Raw genomic sequence first — 18,387 nt, 5'->3', positions numbered from 1 at the left:
GGAGGAGTGTACGACAGACACCAATTTAGCATGAGGAATGTTCACTTTTAATCTGCAGCCTAGCTGTTTGCTGGGACGAAACACTTCTTTCTCTTTAGCCGAGTCAACACAGATACTCTGAGGCAAAAACACTCCTCTCCAGAATTTCAGGGCTTTTTTTAGAACCATTTTTCCTTTCATAAAGTGACATGACATTTATAATGTACAATACTCTGGCCCTTTGCCCCCCGTCCTTTTTCATCATATATTTTATTCCCACCACCTCCTCTTCCCTCCGCTTCCTACAGTTTCATCTAATTCAGTGACTCCATTAATCGTGGCTTTGTGGTATTCACCAATGTCTATAAATCCATTTATCTGATGCTAAGGTGGGTCTTCAGTTTGGAATGAAGACGACGGTGGGAAAGATTTGGACACAAATCAAGAAGAAGGAAGTGAGGTAAAAAAAAAAAAAAAAGTAAAAGGAAAGAAATGAGTTTCCAGAGCGAAAGAAAAAAGAGAGACTAGAATAAAAGATGGCAAAATGAATGTAAATGTGTGAAAGAGTGATGAGACGCTGAGGGATCACACAGGTTTGTCTATGTTCCAACACAGGGAGAGGAAATACAGTAGTGACAGGAAAAGAGAGTAGAGCCATTTAAGATGATGATGTGATGGTGATGATTTAATCTCTCCTTTTTCACTCTTTATGCTCTTTTATGTCCCCTCCCTTCGACCGTCAATCCCTCAGAGTACCATTAAATGAAAGAGTTTAAGTGCAAAAAGATCTCAAGCGCTCTTTTTCTTTCCTCTCCCTCAAATTCTCATCCATCTCTCGCTTTTTTTCCTCCCCCTTCCCCTTCCTCTCTTTACCTCCATCATCTCCTTTTCTCCCACTCTGCTTATAAATGAAAAATAATGGCAGTCAAAGGGGGAGGAATAAAAGGAATAAAAAAAAGAAGACATGCGTTCTGAGGAGGGGAGAAGAGGGAAGAAGATTAAGAAATCACAGGCAGTGCGCTGTGCTGAGCGAGAGGTTGAATGCATTTATGTATGTATGTTATCAGTATAATTATGGCGCTATGTAACGACGGCTCAGTGCTGAAAGAGCAGTCTTATTGTGCCTGTCTGCTCTCCAGATGAGTGCAGGGGGAGAAAGAGAAAGAGGAGGGAGAGCTGGGTCTCTCACTCTCTGTCTTTTTTAAACAATTCTTTATGTTTTAGGTATTTAACAAGATTTATATAAAGGAGAGCAAGCTTAAGTGTTATCATCTTCTTCTGTGTTTTTCTAAGAGGCTGAAAGATGTAAGCAGTGAGATGATTTCACACACAAAGAAGAGCTCAAATTTAAAGCTTACCTCTTCTCTTCTCAATCCCAGGAAATTTGAGGAAAATTAGATTTTAAGTTCTTTCTATTTTTACATTATGATGCACTCTATTTTTACATCCTACAAGCAGAAAATAGGTTTTATTTCTTTTTGAGTTTCATAAACTATGTGTTAAGACAATAGACTGTATATTGAGTAGACAGCGTGGCTCCGCGATTTAGCATTATAAGGTTTTGAAGCCAAAATTCCCCCGTCATAGGCGCAGCCATTGAAGCAGTTGCAGCCAGAGTCTGCGCAGTAGAGCAGTGAGGGATTCTGGGAGAATCTGAGTGGAGCTGGGTGACAAAAATAGTAAAAAAATTTTTCCTTTCGAGAGTCTAATCACTTCCTGACTCTACCTCCCGACATATTTTACAATCCTCAAAAAAAATATACGAGAATGGCAGCTGTCAATCATCGTTAAACGTGATGTTAAGCCTTGTTTTTAACCTTGTATAACGAATGAAAACAAAACTTTCCAAAAAAAAGGGGACTTGAATACAGGGAAGCCAAATCATATCTTCAAATCACCACAACAATCAGACTTTAGAAACATTTCTACGAGGAGTATTAATTTTTTAAAGTTTGACCACAGCCCATCTGGAATGACTGGAAAGACAGATTTTTTAACCTATACTGCAGCCAGCCATCAGGGGGAGCAGTTTTGGTGGCGACCTCACTTCGAGCCGAGCAAAATGACGTCCATTTGTTTTTACAGTCTATGATTTGAACATAGTTTAAGCTGATCAGATGCTAAATTTATGAACTATAACAAGTTATATAAATGTATTGTCGCTTAAAAAATCAACTGTATGGGCAAAATAATAGAAAATATAATGTTATGTCATCAGATTAAGAACTTAGTGGGCCAAAAAGGCAAGTCAATAAAAATGTGTCCTCAATCATTTCACCTGCAGGTCAAACGGTAAATCCCCTCTGCCCTACCACTATCTGTAGCAGCTAACGCTAATGCTAACGATAGTTTAGTGAACTCCTTGTGGTTTTCAAACGGGGTGACGGTTTAATAAAAAGACAAAATGAGTCCTAAAAAACGTATCATACAAAATATAAAAGGAGTGTATGTGGAACTTCTTAGCTACTTGCCTCGCTGTTGAGCTCGCCGGCTCGTCATCATGTCTGTGTTTTATTATCATGTTTGGCATGAAGAAAGGAGTGCTTTCATTTTTTTTGTAAGTGAGCAATAGTGACTTTGCATATAACTTACAAAATATAAACTGGTAACATCTTAAATCAAGTAAAAGTCAAACCTATTTCCTAATTTCCCATTTTCTTTGGACATTTATTCTCATCGTTTTGTGTTTTATGACTTCATAGTAGATCACTTTGGATCTTTTTAAAAGGGGAATTAGAGTTAATTCATGTAGTTTCATGTTTTAGGATGTGTGCCCATGATAAAAGCAACCACACAAACAGTGTTCGAGGCAGCAGCTAGATATGAAACTGTTTCCCAAACAGCCAGGCCAGAGAGATAAAAGTGGCTGTTAAGTTCCAGCAGACATCAAATATTCAGCAGGCCTATTTACCTGTCCCTTACCCAGGGAGCGCACACACACACACACACACACACACACACACACACACACACACAAAAGATTACCACTTTACCTTGTCTCCATTTCCAACTCGATCCCTGTCATTTTCTCTTTCTCTTCGCCCTTATGTCTCTTTTTTCCACTCGATTTATAAAGACACAGTGACTCATGAAAAAGAGATAAATATGTTGGAGACGTGGAGGGAGGGGGCAACAATAAGAAAGTAAGGAAAAAAGAGGATTTTTTTCTGCGTGTTTTGAAGGAAGGTGGGCCACTTTAGTATGACAAGCTGTCATTAGAGCGGTGGGCTGAGGCAGCGCTCTGACAACTGGCGGGGACAAACATACAATCATCGTATTAAAGCAACTACTCTCTGCCTCGCTCTGTGTCCCACTGCTGCTCACTGTCTGCTCCCGAAGTCTGTGTTTCTGCCTCCACTCGCACTCTTTTATTATATACAATCTTTGTACAACTGCCTCGCTAGATGGCAGCCATAAACACAAACTGATCCTCAAACAATCCCTGCTTTTGTCCTGCCGCGGGGTACAGAGAGGAGGAGAGGAGGCTGAAAGATAGAGAAAGAGAAAAAACAGAGAAACTGACACGCTCAGTAGGTTTGCACATTAATTATGTTTGAAAAAATAATCAGACGCGTAGGTAACATCCTGTTTCCACTTTATGTTTGATTGTCTGCTTTGCTGGACTTTGACTGAATGACAAAAAAAACATGAAACAAAACAGACACAAAGCTACAATTAATGCACATATATGTAGAGGAATTTCACTGCCCAGACTAAATTTCAGAAACTAAATGAAAGTGGTAAAACTGAGCAGACGTGTGAGCAGGAGGAGAAAGAGGGGGGAGAGGAAAGAGAAGAGGTAACAGTAGAGACAGAGAAGGGAGAAGTGCTGACAGTGTAGCTACAGCAGGTTGGCTAATACCTTTCCATCACACCAAGCATTGTGCTCTCAGCGCTGATAAGAACACACAGTCCAATAAGCAAAAAGAAAAAAAAAAAAAAGAGGGAGGGAGAAAACCTTACACAATTCTATCTAGATGATACCGGCTATGCTTTGAGAAAGAAAATACATTGAATTAAAGAATGAAGTGAGGAGGGGAAAGGGAGGAAAAAATGCATTTACATTTCCATAGTCAAATGAATAGAACGATTTCATCAACAGGCTGAATTGCTTTTTTAGCCCTCACACTTGTCTGTTTATTCCCCTTTCTTTGCTCTGTCCCTGTCTGTATTTTACCTCCTTTTTAGCGCTCTCCTATCCATGGAGGGTTGTTGAACTGCTCCTCAATTCAATACGTGTAAACTCCACTTGTTAGTTTGATACACTGCATGGACAGAGGAAGTTTTGGTAACAGAATTACAACGAGAGAGTTTCTTTAGCGGCAGGAGCAAAGGGCTGGAGGGGAGGACGAAATGTGGGCCATTATATGTGCGATTTTATGGACAAATAGTAATTGAAATGTGTTTTTACAAGTGTGTGCAGAGTTTAAAGGCAGAGAGAGGAAATAAGGTGTGTTTGAGTTTAGCTTCACGGTCTCACAGTGTGTGGATGATTATAGTTGTTTTCAGGGAGGAAAATGAATAAAATAAGAAATAAAAACTCACGCAGCGACAGTCAATCTAAACCACTCTCCCTCCTACTGAGCTCTCACTCTCGCCCTCTCCTTCCTGCTCTCTTTGGGTCTCAATCTCTTTCCTTTTTTTTTTCTTCTCCATAGTTGCTTCTACTTCTCCACTCCACAAACACACTCTATCATTGCTCTTTTCTTTTTTTTTCCAGCACCCACATGCCACCTTACACCATACACACACACACACACACACACATACACATACACATACACAACAGGGAGCAGATCAATTGTTACAGTGTTAGTCGGGCAGGAAACCTGTAATTCACTTCATTGGCTGCAGAATAAACCCCTGATTACATACAATCAATGTGATAATGGCTAAAACACATTCTGCCCAATGGGCTGTCGGCCCGTAAAGACCGGCAGAGGAGAGGAAATGTGTGTTTGTGTCTATATTCCTGTCTGTGTGTGTGTGTGTTTGTATGTGTGTGTGTTATTATGACTCCTCCAGGTATGAATTTTAACAAAACAAACACACAGCTTTTCACAACTATCCACAAACACAAACACAGGTGTGAAATGAATTGGGTAAGACTTACAAAGGCACACTAGAGGGGCTAAAGCTGTTATGATGCATCCTGGGGTTTATAAAGTTTACACACACACACACACACACACACACACACACACACACACACACACACACACACACACACACACACACACACACACACACACATATAGAGGCGTGCACACACTCTAGATGTGAATGGATAACCAGTGGGAGACAGCACCCACAGGGCAGGCTCAGCCAAACACAATTGATTAAGAATTATGTGCCATCCAAACAGCAGCCTACAAACGACACAGGAGTATCATGTTATATCACTGCTTCTTCATAGGGCTGAGTAGTAAAAAAACACACTTTCATACACCTCTCTTTCTTTTTCAGTCTTGTCTCTCGTCTTTTTCCTCTCATAAATTTTATTAAAGGGGATTCCTCTCCTTTCAAAGTCTTTCTTGAACTGAACAAAAGATGGTTTGGGTTTGAGAGCCTGACTGGAGATGTTGTTATTTCAGGAAAAAAGATATGAAGAGGTTGAGCTTGTTCAGGGCAAACAGGGCAATGTTAAACCTTTCTGTGTGTGTGTGTGTGTGTGTACCTGTATGTGTGTGTCAGATGGGAATCTTGATGATTTAGGTCATTTTCTAGCGCAGCACTTGCTGATAAGTGTGTTGCTGCCAGGCACTATCTTTGTCACCATGTCTCCCTCTCTCCTTACCTCTCTCTTTGTCTCTCCCTCTTTGCCCCCTTCCCTCTCTCCCTCTTTCTCTCCCTTTATCTGTTGTGTGTCATTGTGTTTGTAGTGGTGGGTGTCTACTGTAAGAACTCTGCTTCAAGCCTCTGTAACCTGGAGAATGCTGCACACCAGGAGTACAGCCAATAGTACAGTACAATGATTTGTCTGTTGAATCAATGTTGTATGTTTGATAAATAATTTAATACGACAAAAAAAATAAATAAATAAAAATAAAATTTTGATCCAATGTAACCATATAACATACAGTGACTATCACAGAAAAAAGAGGAGATGCAATGTTTGATGGCGATCCCGCTCAGCGGACTAATCAGTTGTTCTGATGTGTTGTTCCTTTTGGCAGGAAGTGCATGCAGGACTATACAGGACTGAATGAGGTCTGAATTGCTTGAAACAAGTAAAAAAAAAAATCTGCCAGTGGGGTAAGAGAAATGTGCTTGTCAAGACTAGCATAATGTCTTAATACTGGTACATTTTTCTTACCACACTGGCAAATGTTTTTTACTCATTACAAGCAGTTCAGACCTCACTTTTGTCTTTAAATAACTTGGAATAAGACACTTTCCTGGACTGGTCAAGTTATTGTGGCTTATATTTAGTCTTAAAGGACATTTTTACTGAAAATAAGACAAAAACAATTGATAAGATTTCACTCTTTTGCTGTATATGCTTCAGCTTTTGTTTTACACTGCAAAAACTGAAATCTTATCAAGTGTTTTTGTCTTTTTTTCAGTAGAAAATTCCTTTTTAGACTCAATATGAGCCAAATTCACATCACCAATCCAGAATAATGTCTTGTTTAAAGTTATTTAGGGACAAAAATGAGGTCTGAATTGCTTGTTACCAGTAAAAAAATCTGCCAATGGAACAAGAGAAAAGTTACTTGTATTTAGACATTGTTCTAGTCTCAAGGAAATTTTCAAGCAATTTTTTCTTGTTCCATTGGCTGATTTTTTTTTACTGATTACAAGCTGTTCAAACCTCATTTTTTTACTCTGATAAGTATAAAGTATAATAAGACAATTTTTACTTAAAAAAGACCAAAACACTTTATAAGATTACAGTTTTTTGCAGTGTACAATGTGGAAGGCTATGATATCATTTAGTAGCATGAACCAGGCCTGATGCCATATGAAGCAAAATTATCAGAAAATGCATGAAATAAACATTACATGCAATAATATTTGAATAATGTACAAGTTTGCATTAAAAAATGACACAAGCAACATCAACACATCTCTATTCTGCATATTATCACCAAGTTAGCAGGTTATGTTCGGGGACACACATTATGACCTGGTCTCATAAAAAAGGTCACTGCTCAGGGCTTTTGCCGGTCTCTTCTTCTTTATATGTATGGATGTGTGTAGAAGGAGGCAGTGTGTATGGATTAGCAGTGTTATCACTAAGCATGAAGGACACAACACTTCTAAACATTTCCAGAAACTAGCCATAGCAGACAAACATACACACACCTAAATGCATGTCTTTAATTTCACTCATTCTTTAAAAGAAGAAGTCCAACACTCGACTTCATCCTCTCTCTGTGGGACCAGCAGAGACCTGCAATAGATGCCTGATCAAATGAAATTGTACGGACGGAAAAAAAAATGTTTGAAAAAAACAAAATATCCCAGATCGGATTAAAAACACATTTTATTAAACAGATGGTGAAAGAGGATTTCCACTCTAGTAAATATGACGGGGCTTTCAAATGTGACACAGGAGGGAGGCAGAGAGAGGGGGAGGAGGGGGAGGAGAAGAGGAGGAAGAGTGAAACAGACGAGGAGGGAATAGAGAAAGAGAGAAATGAGCACAATGCTGCAAAAGAGGGAGATATTGGGAAATACAGAGAGGGAAAAGGGGAATACAGGAGAAAAGAAACATTAGAGGAGAGGAGAGGAGAGGAGAGGAGAGGAGAGGAGAGGAGAGGAGAGGAGAGGAGAGGAGAGGAGAGGAGAGGAGAGGAGAGGAGAGGAGAGGAGAGGAGAAGGGACATAAGTGAAGAGAGCGTCAAAGCTGCATTCTTTAAGCAGATCAGATTTGGGGAAATTGGGCTGTCAGAACAGGATTGTGATGATTTACACCTATCCATCACAGGCAGAGAGAGGGGGAGAAGCAGAGCTGAAGTATGTACAATAATGCACAGCATCAGTCAAAACTGAGAAAATCCTTCCTAAACAGGCTCAGATCACAGCTCACTTTTCAATTTGGTTTCCAATATAACACTCCTTCAGAAAGAGGAAGAACATATTTGACGTTCTGTGAATATTACTGATAGGTAAAGCGCAGAGCCAGCTCATTGGGTTTAGTGTAAATTTAAAAGTCATGTATTGTTGGTCAAAAGGAGAAAGTGAATTTCTTACTGAGACTTCAAACACTGACGTACTTCAAATCAGAGAAATCGTTTCAAAGCACCACGAGACGTGCATGCTGACACATTTTCCTCTTTTTGAACTGAGTTGATCTGTAACCAGCTACAGCTGACACTCGTCCCCTCTGCTTCCTCCCTGATCTCCCACCACAGCCCTTCCCTCTTCTCTCCTTCTCCCTCCTCCTCCTCCCCCTCCTCCTCTCACTTCCCTCTCTGCTGGCTGATGCACCTTACAGCCTTGCTCTCGGACCATCTGTTAGGGAATCTAATTCACATCCAGTCATAATCAGGTTTGCTGGAGAGCCCACTGTCTCCGCCTGAGTCTGTCCCCCTTATTTCTTTCTGTCCATTTCATATTCAGCGTTTAGTCGTCTAAAATTCTATTTCCTGTCTCGTTATTTTGCACGTGTCAATCTGCATTAATTCACTTGTACATTTAAAAAAAATGCTGCTATCCTGTGATTGATGTGTTCCCATGACGTTGCTCTGGGAGGAAAAGTGAAACTAGCACCAGTGCTACAGCGTCACTGTGTGACGTTAACAGTCTTGGATCATTTTTTTGCATTAATTTACTCACATAATGAAACTGTATCTTTGCATTGTTTTTCTTTCACAGGAATTCAAACTTTGCTTTGCCATCATCTTCAAACTCTTATTGAAAATGAAAGGATCGAACCACTGCACCTGCATTTCAGCAGCAAAACTCAGTTTAAACACGACTTCAGCACTACACAGACAACCAAAGTGCAGCAGTAGGTGCAGATGTGTGTGTAATTAAACAAATATTGTATGGAGGTGTGTGTGTGTGTGTGTGTAGCCCTGTTTATCCATGACGGAGAATGGGGCGAGCTGAGGTGAAGGGGGTGGAAGTTAATGAGAGGTGAGTGTCTGAAACCCTCTCTTTCTCCCTCTCCTTCTCTCTCCCTGCTCCAGCAGTAATCCTCTTCTATAAATCTGCAATCCAATCAGCGTTGTCCACACTTAACACACACACGCAGACGCATGCACAAACTCACACACATACACACACACACACACATGCACACAGAGCTGTTGGGAGGCCCATCTGTGTGTTAAGGCAATCTGCTTTATCATTATGATTACATTGGGCTCAGTTTACAGCAATGTGTGAGTGTGTGCATGTGTGTGTGTATGTGTGTGCACCGAAGTGCACCCTGGCTGCCTGACATTAATCACATTCCCATGGTTTGATGGCCTAAATAAAAATAGGAATAATATTGTTGCCATCCAATGAAAACAGCAGTTTCCCAAAAACAAATTAAAGCTTGAGGATAGAAAATTTTCAAATCATTGTTATAAAAGCTGAATTTTGCAAAAATCTCCAAAGAGAAACAAGATAATTTTCGTATCACTCCTTTTTTTTAGATTTGTGTTCATTTAGAAAAAATATGTCTTCAAGTTTAAAACTTAAAGAGAAAATAAAAAAATATATATATCGAAGATTAATTTGTATGCATCTATTTACAGAACGCTGTTAAGTGTAAGTCTGTTTTTTCATTAAAAGTGCATCAAGATCTTGTGGGTGTGCGTGTGTGTGTGTGTGCGTGTGTGTGTGTAAAAGAAAGTGTGTATGTCAATTGTACAAATAAATCCTATCAACACAGTCAGGGGTCAGTTGTCCTGGAGAGAGTGTTCATTCGATCTCATGTCAAAAGCCTCAGGAAAAAACTGACCTCCAGCTATTTTTACTCTCCAACCTATTTTATAATTTCAACAATGCACAGTAACTTTGCGTCACATCCAATGACTAAAAATGAAGAAGGAGAAGTTTTGTTCCTGTAATGACTTCATGAACTCCTTAAAAATTCTGTTTTTTGAGTCTAAGTCTTTGGATTATTTTCTGTAGATGACGATGTTTGAAGTGTTATCTTTTATTCCTGACGAGTGAGTACTGACTCTTAGCTACTCTTAGCTTGGGAAAGTTTATTTCGAAAGCACATTTCAGCTACAAAGGGGTTTAAAGTGCGCCATGACAAAGTGCAAAAGACAGACTGTAAAAGAGAAAGTTTAAAACATTTAGAACAAAGAAAAGCTGAATAAGAGGATATACTAAAATAAAATAAGAGCTAAAATTAAAGATAACTGAAAATTTATGTGAGAGATAGTTACATTTGAAGCTGGAGTTAATTGTTTATGCAGTTAAATTTTTTAAATTATGACTTTGGAAAAGTTGATCTTGTGTCTCTGCCTCATCCCAAATGTAGTATGTGTCTCAGAGCCATGGCGTGACTGCCCAGCCTTTGGCAAACCTTTACACCTCTCATCACCAGACTTCACTGTCTGCCAACAAACACACACTCACAATGCGCGAGTAGCTCTCCTCACGCTGATTGGCTGAGAGTCTGCGTGAGAACGGTTTGCCAGACCTCTAATTGGCTTGACCCAGACTAACCCCGCAATCCTATTGGACTAAGACTTCCCAGTCTGCAGTGCACACCGCCACTTACACACTCATAGACACGCTGACACACACACTAAAAATTAAGAGGATATGAAAATACCCAACAATGCGCTGATCGATAGTGTGAAAGTAGGCTGCATTACTCCTACAGCAGAAAATAAAGGATGATGTGAGCTCAGGAGAGCATGCTGCTTGCTGTGTAGTTGTTAATGCAGACGTTCAAAATAAATCCATCATAAAACTGTAGATTTAGTTTGATAGAGCCAATCAGAGCCTTAACTGTCTGTTGGGATCTGCAGTGAACGGCCGAAGAGGCTCATGTGTTAAAACATGAGAAAACAGACCAAACAGAGCAGTCTGCTTTATTGTCATTTGCATAATGTCGCAATAAGCCTGAACTGTGAAAATTATATACAAAACTCGTGCTCACAATTACACTGTGGGAATCTGGACATGTGGCTCTATGAAGATTAAAAGAGAGAAAGTGTATCCGTGCTTCATACTTCTGCTGTGTTTCAACTCAAAACAAGACGCGTATTTATAGTTTCTGTTCTAAAAACGGACGAAGGCAGCCCTCACGTTCACCTGCCTCAAATATCAGACACACGGCACGGGCGTCTACTGGAGAACTATAAAGTCACATTTCACTTTGGTTAAAGCTCCTCTTGCTTTATTCTACATGCAGATGGCATGGGGGGATTACTGTTAGGGTTAAAGTGACTGTCCTTCAACCAAATGATATGATTTAAAGACTCCGTGCTGCGCGCATTTGCACTACTGAAGTGTCCTTGAGCTGGGAGCTGAATCCTGCTCTCTCATGAAACTTCTTATATAGGATAAAACTACAAATACATAAATGGAAAAACAGGTTACAACTGAAAAAAAAAATGTGCTGCAGCAGCTCCATTGGGTGATTAGTATATTATTTACACACACACAAAAAAATGTCTGAATACTTAGATTAGAAGTTTGAGGAATAATAATTAAGGAAATATTGAGGAGCAAATGAAACGGTTTCATGTTTTCCAAAATGTACAGAAAGTGAAAGTAAAATATTAGACAAGACCTCTCCATCACCACAGCACTGATAGAAAAAAAGGGATTAATGTGTACAGACAGAAGACTGAGAAGTCACTGGAGGTAATCATAACACACGGCTTATTTCAGAGACCGGTCTAATGATCGCCCTCTACGTACAACCCAACAGTTAGTTTAAAAAGCTTTCCGCATAGAAAAAAAAGTCATCCGAAGAAAGCAAAAACTCAATCATAAATATCTAATATTTAAACATTTATCTCACACACACACACACACTTCCCCAAAAACACTGGCTTTTGATGTCCCTTCTTCTGCTTTCATCTAAAGTTTACAGAGGTCTAGTGCAGCTCTTAAGTAAAACTGAAACAAACCTATTCATTAAGTCTATATTCTCATGTTTTTTTGTTTTTTTTTTCTCTCATCTTGTCATTGGGGCTCACCTGGGGTTGTAGAGGGCATGTGCGTCTCTCATGTGGTTGGCCTCTAGTGGATCGTAGCTCTGGTGCATCCTCCAGGCGCCAGCGCCGCATTTACTATAGGTTGACTTGGAGTTATCTTCACTGCTGCTGTTCACCAATGGCCCCTTCGATAAGTTCATTCTGCAGGAAGGAGGAGAATGGGAAAGGCTGAGTGAAGAAACAGACAGTAGAACAATCAGCTGTAAACAGAGTTTTGCGATAATCATTTTTTGTAATTTCATTGGCAAATAAAACATTTCAGAAAGAACAGAAACATCATAATAGTTGACGTATAATAACTGACTGCTGTCTTTTACATGAAAAAGTAGAAAAGAGATGTGCAGGCTTTAACCAGAGATACACACAATATCACACAAACATTAACGACAAGCAGACACACAGAGGACATGATGTTACTTCTATCACACCAGACATCCATCCCAAAATGTGTTCGCAAATTTTAGGAAATATACCCGTCGATGCTTGTGAAGCTGCATCAGCCGCTGCTAATCAAAGCAAACTTTTCATGTGTTTGACTTTTATCAGATTTAGTTTTGGATGTGACCGCCTTTTAAACACAGGATGTATAAGAGTGAAAAGCAGCGGAGGAGGGACAGCCACCCGTCAATCAGAGCCAGCAGCGTAGTCATGGGAGGAGCTGTGGTCGGGGTCATGAGGACACTGCGAGTCACAGAATCAGAATCATTTGCTGCCAAAAATACATAAATTAAACAACACAGCTTGAAGGGAAAAAGGGACAGTGCTTCTGTGTGACGTCAAAGAGCAGGGGAGGACGCAGGGGGTGGGATAAAATTGGCTGGGTGGCCTACATTAAAACGAAACCACAGGGTGAGAACGGAGCGGGACTGTGTGGAGAATTTAAACACATCTTGTAATAAAGTGATCAGCCCTAAATAATTTAAAAAGAAGTGTGTGATGTTATCATAATCTAAGATTTTTTGCAAAAAAAAAAAGCCAGACCTAATCTTTTTTACTTATTCTTAATCATGTGTGTAAAAAGCTGTCTGTTTGAATGTTGACACTTAGCTGAGGAAGTCAATGCCCTTAAAGATATTTTTTTAGATTTTGTTTTGAAGATACTGACAACTCTTTGGAAGCATCCTAAGAAGTGCTCTGGAGTTTAAGAAATGCAAATTTAATGTTCATCCGCTTCTGATTTTGCTGGATTTTCCCTTCGCTACCACATTCCTGAACGTGTGTTTTCAAAACCAAACGTATCAGTAAACACAGCGAGGTGCTGGTATGCGTCACAAACTGATAGACACGTTTACCACACAAACACACCTCTCGTGTGCTGTATGTGAGACGCTGTCCCACTGTGGGTCCCCGTTAAGGTGATGCCCATGTGGGCAGACAGGTAGCCGGACCAAACAGCCCTTCCTGCATCCACAGAGCTGGGTCGGCTCACTGAGAGGGAGGTGGAGGGCCAGTGTGTGTAATATGTAGGTTTTAGTTCCACTCTGGTGAATAGGAGGAATCGATATCTCACTGCTGCTGCTGCTGCTTCAAACACTTATTGGCTTTGGTTGCGGTGTCACAATGCTATATAGACAGGCAACACTTAATACTGCGCTTTTTATTGAGGAGCAGTCTGGACTCACACCTGACTAAGGTACATCCAGTACCAGGAAGACGCCACGTTCATAGCTTCAGTCTGTTTCCCTGCCTCCTCAATCGCATGTTGGGTAAATTCTTGTTCCTTAAGACACTGAAATGAACCAGAGAGGAGGAAGAAAGGGAGATTTAAGCTGACAGGGGAAGCTAGGATGCTATTTTAGAAATAATTCAAGGTACTTTAAGCTTGACAGGCCAACTCTTTTTGAATTTACGGAAACACTCATCTATCACTTGTACTAACCTGGATGCTGAACTGCGAAGGATTACCAGAAGAGATTCTGTTTTATTTCATTTTACCTTATGGGGAGGTAATCGGATGTTTTAGGAGATTAAATTCAGACTTAAAAGCATCTTCAATTCTGCAGACAATCATTCAAATCCAGCATTACCAGAAGTTTGCTTTCAGTTCCAGATACATTTATAAGAGGAAAAAGCACAAAACAGAAATCCCTGCAAATATGTGTCCAATAAGGATTAAAATTTTATAAATGGGAATAAAAGATTTTAAGATAGCTCTAGTCTTCAGGGTTTATGCCACAAAAGTGCTTCAGCTAAACAAACAGAGACGCTCAGATCATAAATATTTATAGATGCAGAGTAAGAGCAGAGAATAAAACAGGAGAGTATTAACCTATGTGATTCTACCTAACCTATTTCACGCTCCTGTCAGTACATGTAAGCCACACCACCACACACACACACACACACACGCTAACACACACACACACAATCACATGAATGTAAAAAGGTGTGTGTGTGTTCATCTGTGTGTGTGTGTGTGTGTGTGTGTGTGTGTGTGTGTGAAAGCAGGGAGATCGCGGGTGTCTTTCTGATGCTCAGTGACTCGCTCATGTGTTGCTGGCCCATCTGTGAACAGAATGACCATGACACAGTATGAGTGTGCGTACGTGTGTGTGTGTGTGTGCGTGTGTGTGTGTGTGACATGGTGATGCAGTGATTGATGAGACAGTTGCCATTCTTGCTAATGCAAAACGCACCTATCCCTGAAGGGAGCAAATGCCACAACACACACACACACAAGCACACACAGATTCACACACACACATACACACGGAGCTACAAATGCCCTGCCTAATTACCCCGGTGGTCGGGGCAGTGTGATGTCTTCCAGCCACATATGCAATAAATATCCACAAACATGGCTAAAGGTAGTTTCACCCAGAAACAGCTGAAAGGTGAGCGGTGAATGCTGATAAAAGCCAGAGAAGAAAAAAAGACAACACACACATTTGCATGATAACTGCGGAAAGAAAAAAAAAAAAAAAAAAAAAGGAGAGGATCAGACAGTCCTCGTGACTTAAGAAGTGCATTAACCTTTACATGTGTTTACAAAAGAATCACTTTGTACAAATGGAAGAACAGAAATTAAAAGTCTTCATATCCTGTTTGATTTCTGACATTCAAGGTGAAAAATGTGGCTCTGATTTATTTTTTCCTGCTTCAGGCTCTGAGGTGGTGAAAACACCGACAGGAAACTGTTCAAAGTCTTAATCTGATGTTTTCACGTGTTCTCTGATGATGACATGTTTGTAAAATCCATGTGACACTGAAGTCATCATGAGATCATCAGGTAATGATGACCGCATTTAGATGTTTCTCCACAAATGCGTCTGACAACGTTTTCGCCCCGTGTCACCGGATGCACACGGGCAGGTGGGGTTTAGACGCAACCCTTTGTGTGTCTGAGTGGATGTGGATGTGTGTGTGTGTGTGTGCGCATCAGCGTTAGCGACGGGAGCTGTTAGCGGGGCAGGTGGCAGATGGGCTGTCGGCCTTAATAGGGACTGAGCGGGTGCAGAAAGGTGACAGCTCCACGAGGGAGGGGGTGTGTGGGGAGGGAGAGGAGGAGTGTGTGAGAGGGGGGTGAATGGCGAGGGAAGACGGGGATAAAGGGGAAATGAATTATCTGTAGAGGTCAAGAAAAGTGTGGGTCAGCTGGGCAAAGAAACACACCTCTAGGGGGCAAAAGTGTTGACTTAATTTAATTTATTAAATTAAAAAATATATATTAACACGCATCTGAAAAAGAGTGAAAAAGAGCTCATCTCGTCAGAATGGCATGTTGAGTTAACACAGAAAAACTGCCTCAGAGTTTAAAGATGGAAACTTTCTCCGCTTTCAAATCTTCAGGTGTGGACTTTGTTTGCGTTTTGGGGAAAAACGTGTAGATAAAAACATACCAAACCCACACTAGTGCGACATATCTTATTTTTTTAAATGTATTTTAGATAAATAAATAGAAATAAATGTTCTTCTTTTTCCACAGGAAAGTTGTAAGAACAGCTGTTGTTTTCAGCCTGCTCTCGTATTTTCAGAGACAACTTTTGGTCGCGATCGCACAAACACTCAGTTCTTCATGTGCACAACAATGTGTGAAGATGTGACTGACATGTCCTTACAGATGTGTGCACCCCCGTCTCAGTTTGACATCGTCCTCAAAGTAGGGACTTGTACCTGTCCTCAGATTATCAAAGAGTCATAAAGTTCTTTTTTTGTTTGCATTTCTTTAACATAGTTTTTTTATTTTGCAGAGGAACAGTATGATGTAAGATAAGCATGTCACTGAATGAAATTTAAGAAATCCTGATAATTGTAAATCCCAACTTTAGATACAAAAAAAAGTTTTTAAAGGTTTACGAAGCAAAATTTAGTACATTTGTTTTTCATTTAGCTACATACATAATTCTGAAAACTTTTTATTCCACCGAGTTGTAAAAGAAACACATTTTTTGGGGAAAGTATCTCCTTTCATCTACTTCTGAGTTCGACTTTTTCGAAATAAAAGCTTTTGTGTGCTTCTAAAAAAATAATGTTTGGAGTCAGAAATGACTTTTTTTGGCATATGATTCATTGTAAGTGAATTAAATTTGGTCGCATAACTAGTGGACACCAGAGTGGAAACATTTATCGGATATTTGTTGGGACTGGTTGTGCAGATTTTGTTCTGTTGGTAAATTACAGGAAGAGAAGAAGTGAAGAGCATAAATGAGGGACAGAGGAAGAGCCGGCAGAGAGAGGAGTCTGAAAAAAGCTAAACAGAGAGGTGGGCCGGTGCGCTGGCCTGTCATTCTCTCCCCATCAGGCACACACATGAAGCATGATGGGAGGATGAGAGGAGGAATATTTCACTGTCAGGAGGAAGGCGGGATGGTCATTCATTTCTTTCTCCCTCTCAGAATCTAACCCTGCTCTTTTCTACCACATCTCTCCCCTTTTGTCTTTTCCAACGCCTCTCACCTTGCTGTTGAAACAATGACAATTTAATCATACAACACACGGCCCGAGCATGAAGAGGGGAGAGCTATCTGAGCAGGCGATCTACGGGGCGCTCCCCACGGACGCAGGGAGACAGAGACAGGAACGCAGGAAAAGTGAAAAAGACTGACGCGATGCTTAAACCTGCAGTGCTCTCCCCGATCCTCTTTAACTCGTGGACACACACACACACACACACACACACACACACACACACACACACACACACACACACACACACACACAGAGCACCTCTCCATCTAAATCTGTTCTATTGTGGCCCGGTCTCTGCTGTCTCCTCCCATTAGGAGTGAGAGGCAGCAATAGAGGCCCTGAGCACAACACGATGAGCAAACAAACATGCTAAAACACACACTCACACTCACTCACACTCTGGCCTCACTAGTTTTCCTGATACACAGCTGAAATAACATTTTTTAAAGCATCTTAAAAAGATATTAAAACCAAGTGAGTGACGATGAAAAAGAGACACATCTGTAATAGAAGCAGCAAAAATATCACAGAAGAAAAAAAAACTATGCACTTTTGACACTCAGTTAAAATCTGCACAAAAGGAAAAACTGTTTTTTTATTGTCCTGGGTTTTAAACAAAAAAAGTAGAGAAAAAAAAGACATGAGAAGAAGTGGTGAGGAGAATAATTCTTCAACGAGACATAAATGATTTGATAGATTTTGATGTCGGTAATAATAAATGAGAGCACATTATGACATATGGATGATGGGACGTGAGGAGTGAGCGGATGAGCGCTGCATAAAGACAGAAGAGGGGGTGTTAAGAAGAGATGAGTGCTGTTGTTTCTCACTACATATCAGTCTCTCTCCTCTTTCAATCAGAGCTCTGGCATTCGATCACACACACGCACACACACACACACACACATGTTAAGCCCCCTCCCTCAGTGTGGTGTAATTGCTAATTGCAGTATGTGTGTGAGAGTGTGAGTCACAGCTGGTTTGGTCTTTTTTTATTCTGCTTTTCAACACATAAGACCGGAACTGACCCATGACACACACACACACACACACACATACACAAATCAACGATGGTGGATTTAGCATCAATCAGAGAAATTCACATCATCAGGACGATCTGCATGTGTGTGAGTGTGTGATGTTTCGTTTTTCTTGAAATTTCATTTTTGACTACTTGTTCATTTTAAGCTGTTAACACCTCAAAATATGCACGAGCCTGTGCACATTTGTCATACAGGCATGTGTGTGCTCATGCGTATATGTGTGTGTCCAGCGGACCCCTAAGTGCTGGTGTCAGACAAAAGCAAACCCCTCCACCCCTCCTCCTCCTCCTCCTCTCCCCCCCTCCACCTCTCACTCTGTCTGTCTCCCTCAT

At 40.6% G+C, this 18,387-nt stretch overlaps 1 protein-coding gene across 6 annotated transcripts in view; it reads right to left on the bottom strand.

Annotated features, from left to right (window-relative positions):
- The window catches only part of esrrga (estrogen-related receptor gamma a), a 166,864-nt gene that overhangs the window by 57,266 nt on the left and 91,211 nt on the right, over positions 1 to 18,387 (bottom strand). For all 6 annotated transcript variants that reach the window (XM_074666249.1, XM_074666247.1, XM_074666245.1 and 3 more), the window contains one exon: positions 12,087 to 12,245. In XM_074666249.1, the coding sequence (XP_074522350.1) occupies positions 12,087 to 12,244 (158 nt within the window). In that variant the 5' untranslated portion in view covers position 12,245. The remainder of the gene's footprint in view (positions 1 to 12,086; positions 12,246 to 18,387) is intronic.

The sequence above is a fragment of the Halichoeres trimaculatus genome, unplaced genomic scaffold (genome assembly GCF_033239565.1).
Source record: "Halichoeres trimaculatus isolate MK-OKI-2021-1 unplaced genomic scaffold, fHalTri1.1 fHalTri1_scaffold_3, whole genome shotgun sequence".
Classification (NCBI taxonomy): domain Eukaryota; kingdom Metazoa; phylum Chordata; class Actinopteri; order Labriformes; family Labridae; genus Halichoeres; species Halichoeres trimaculatus.
This window is presented reverse-complemented; position numbering and strand designations above follow the sequence as displayed.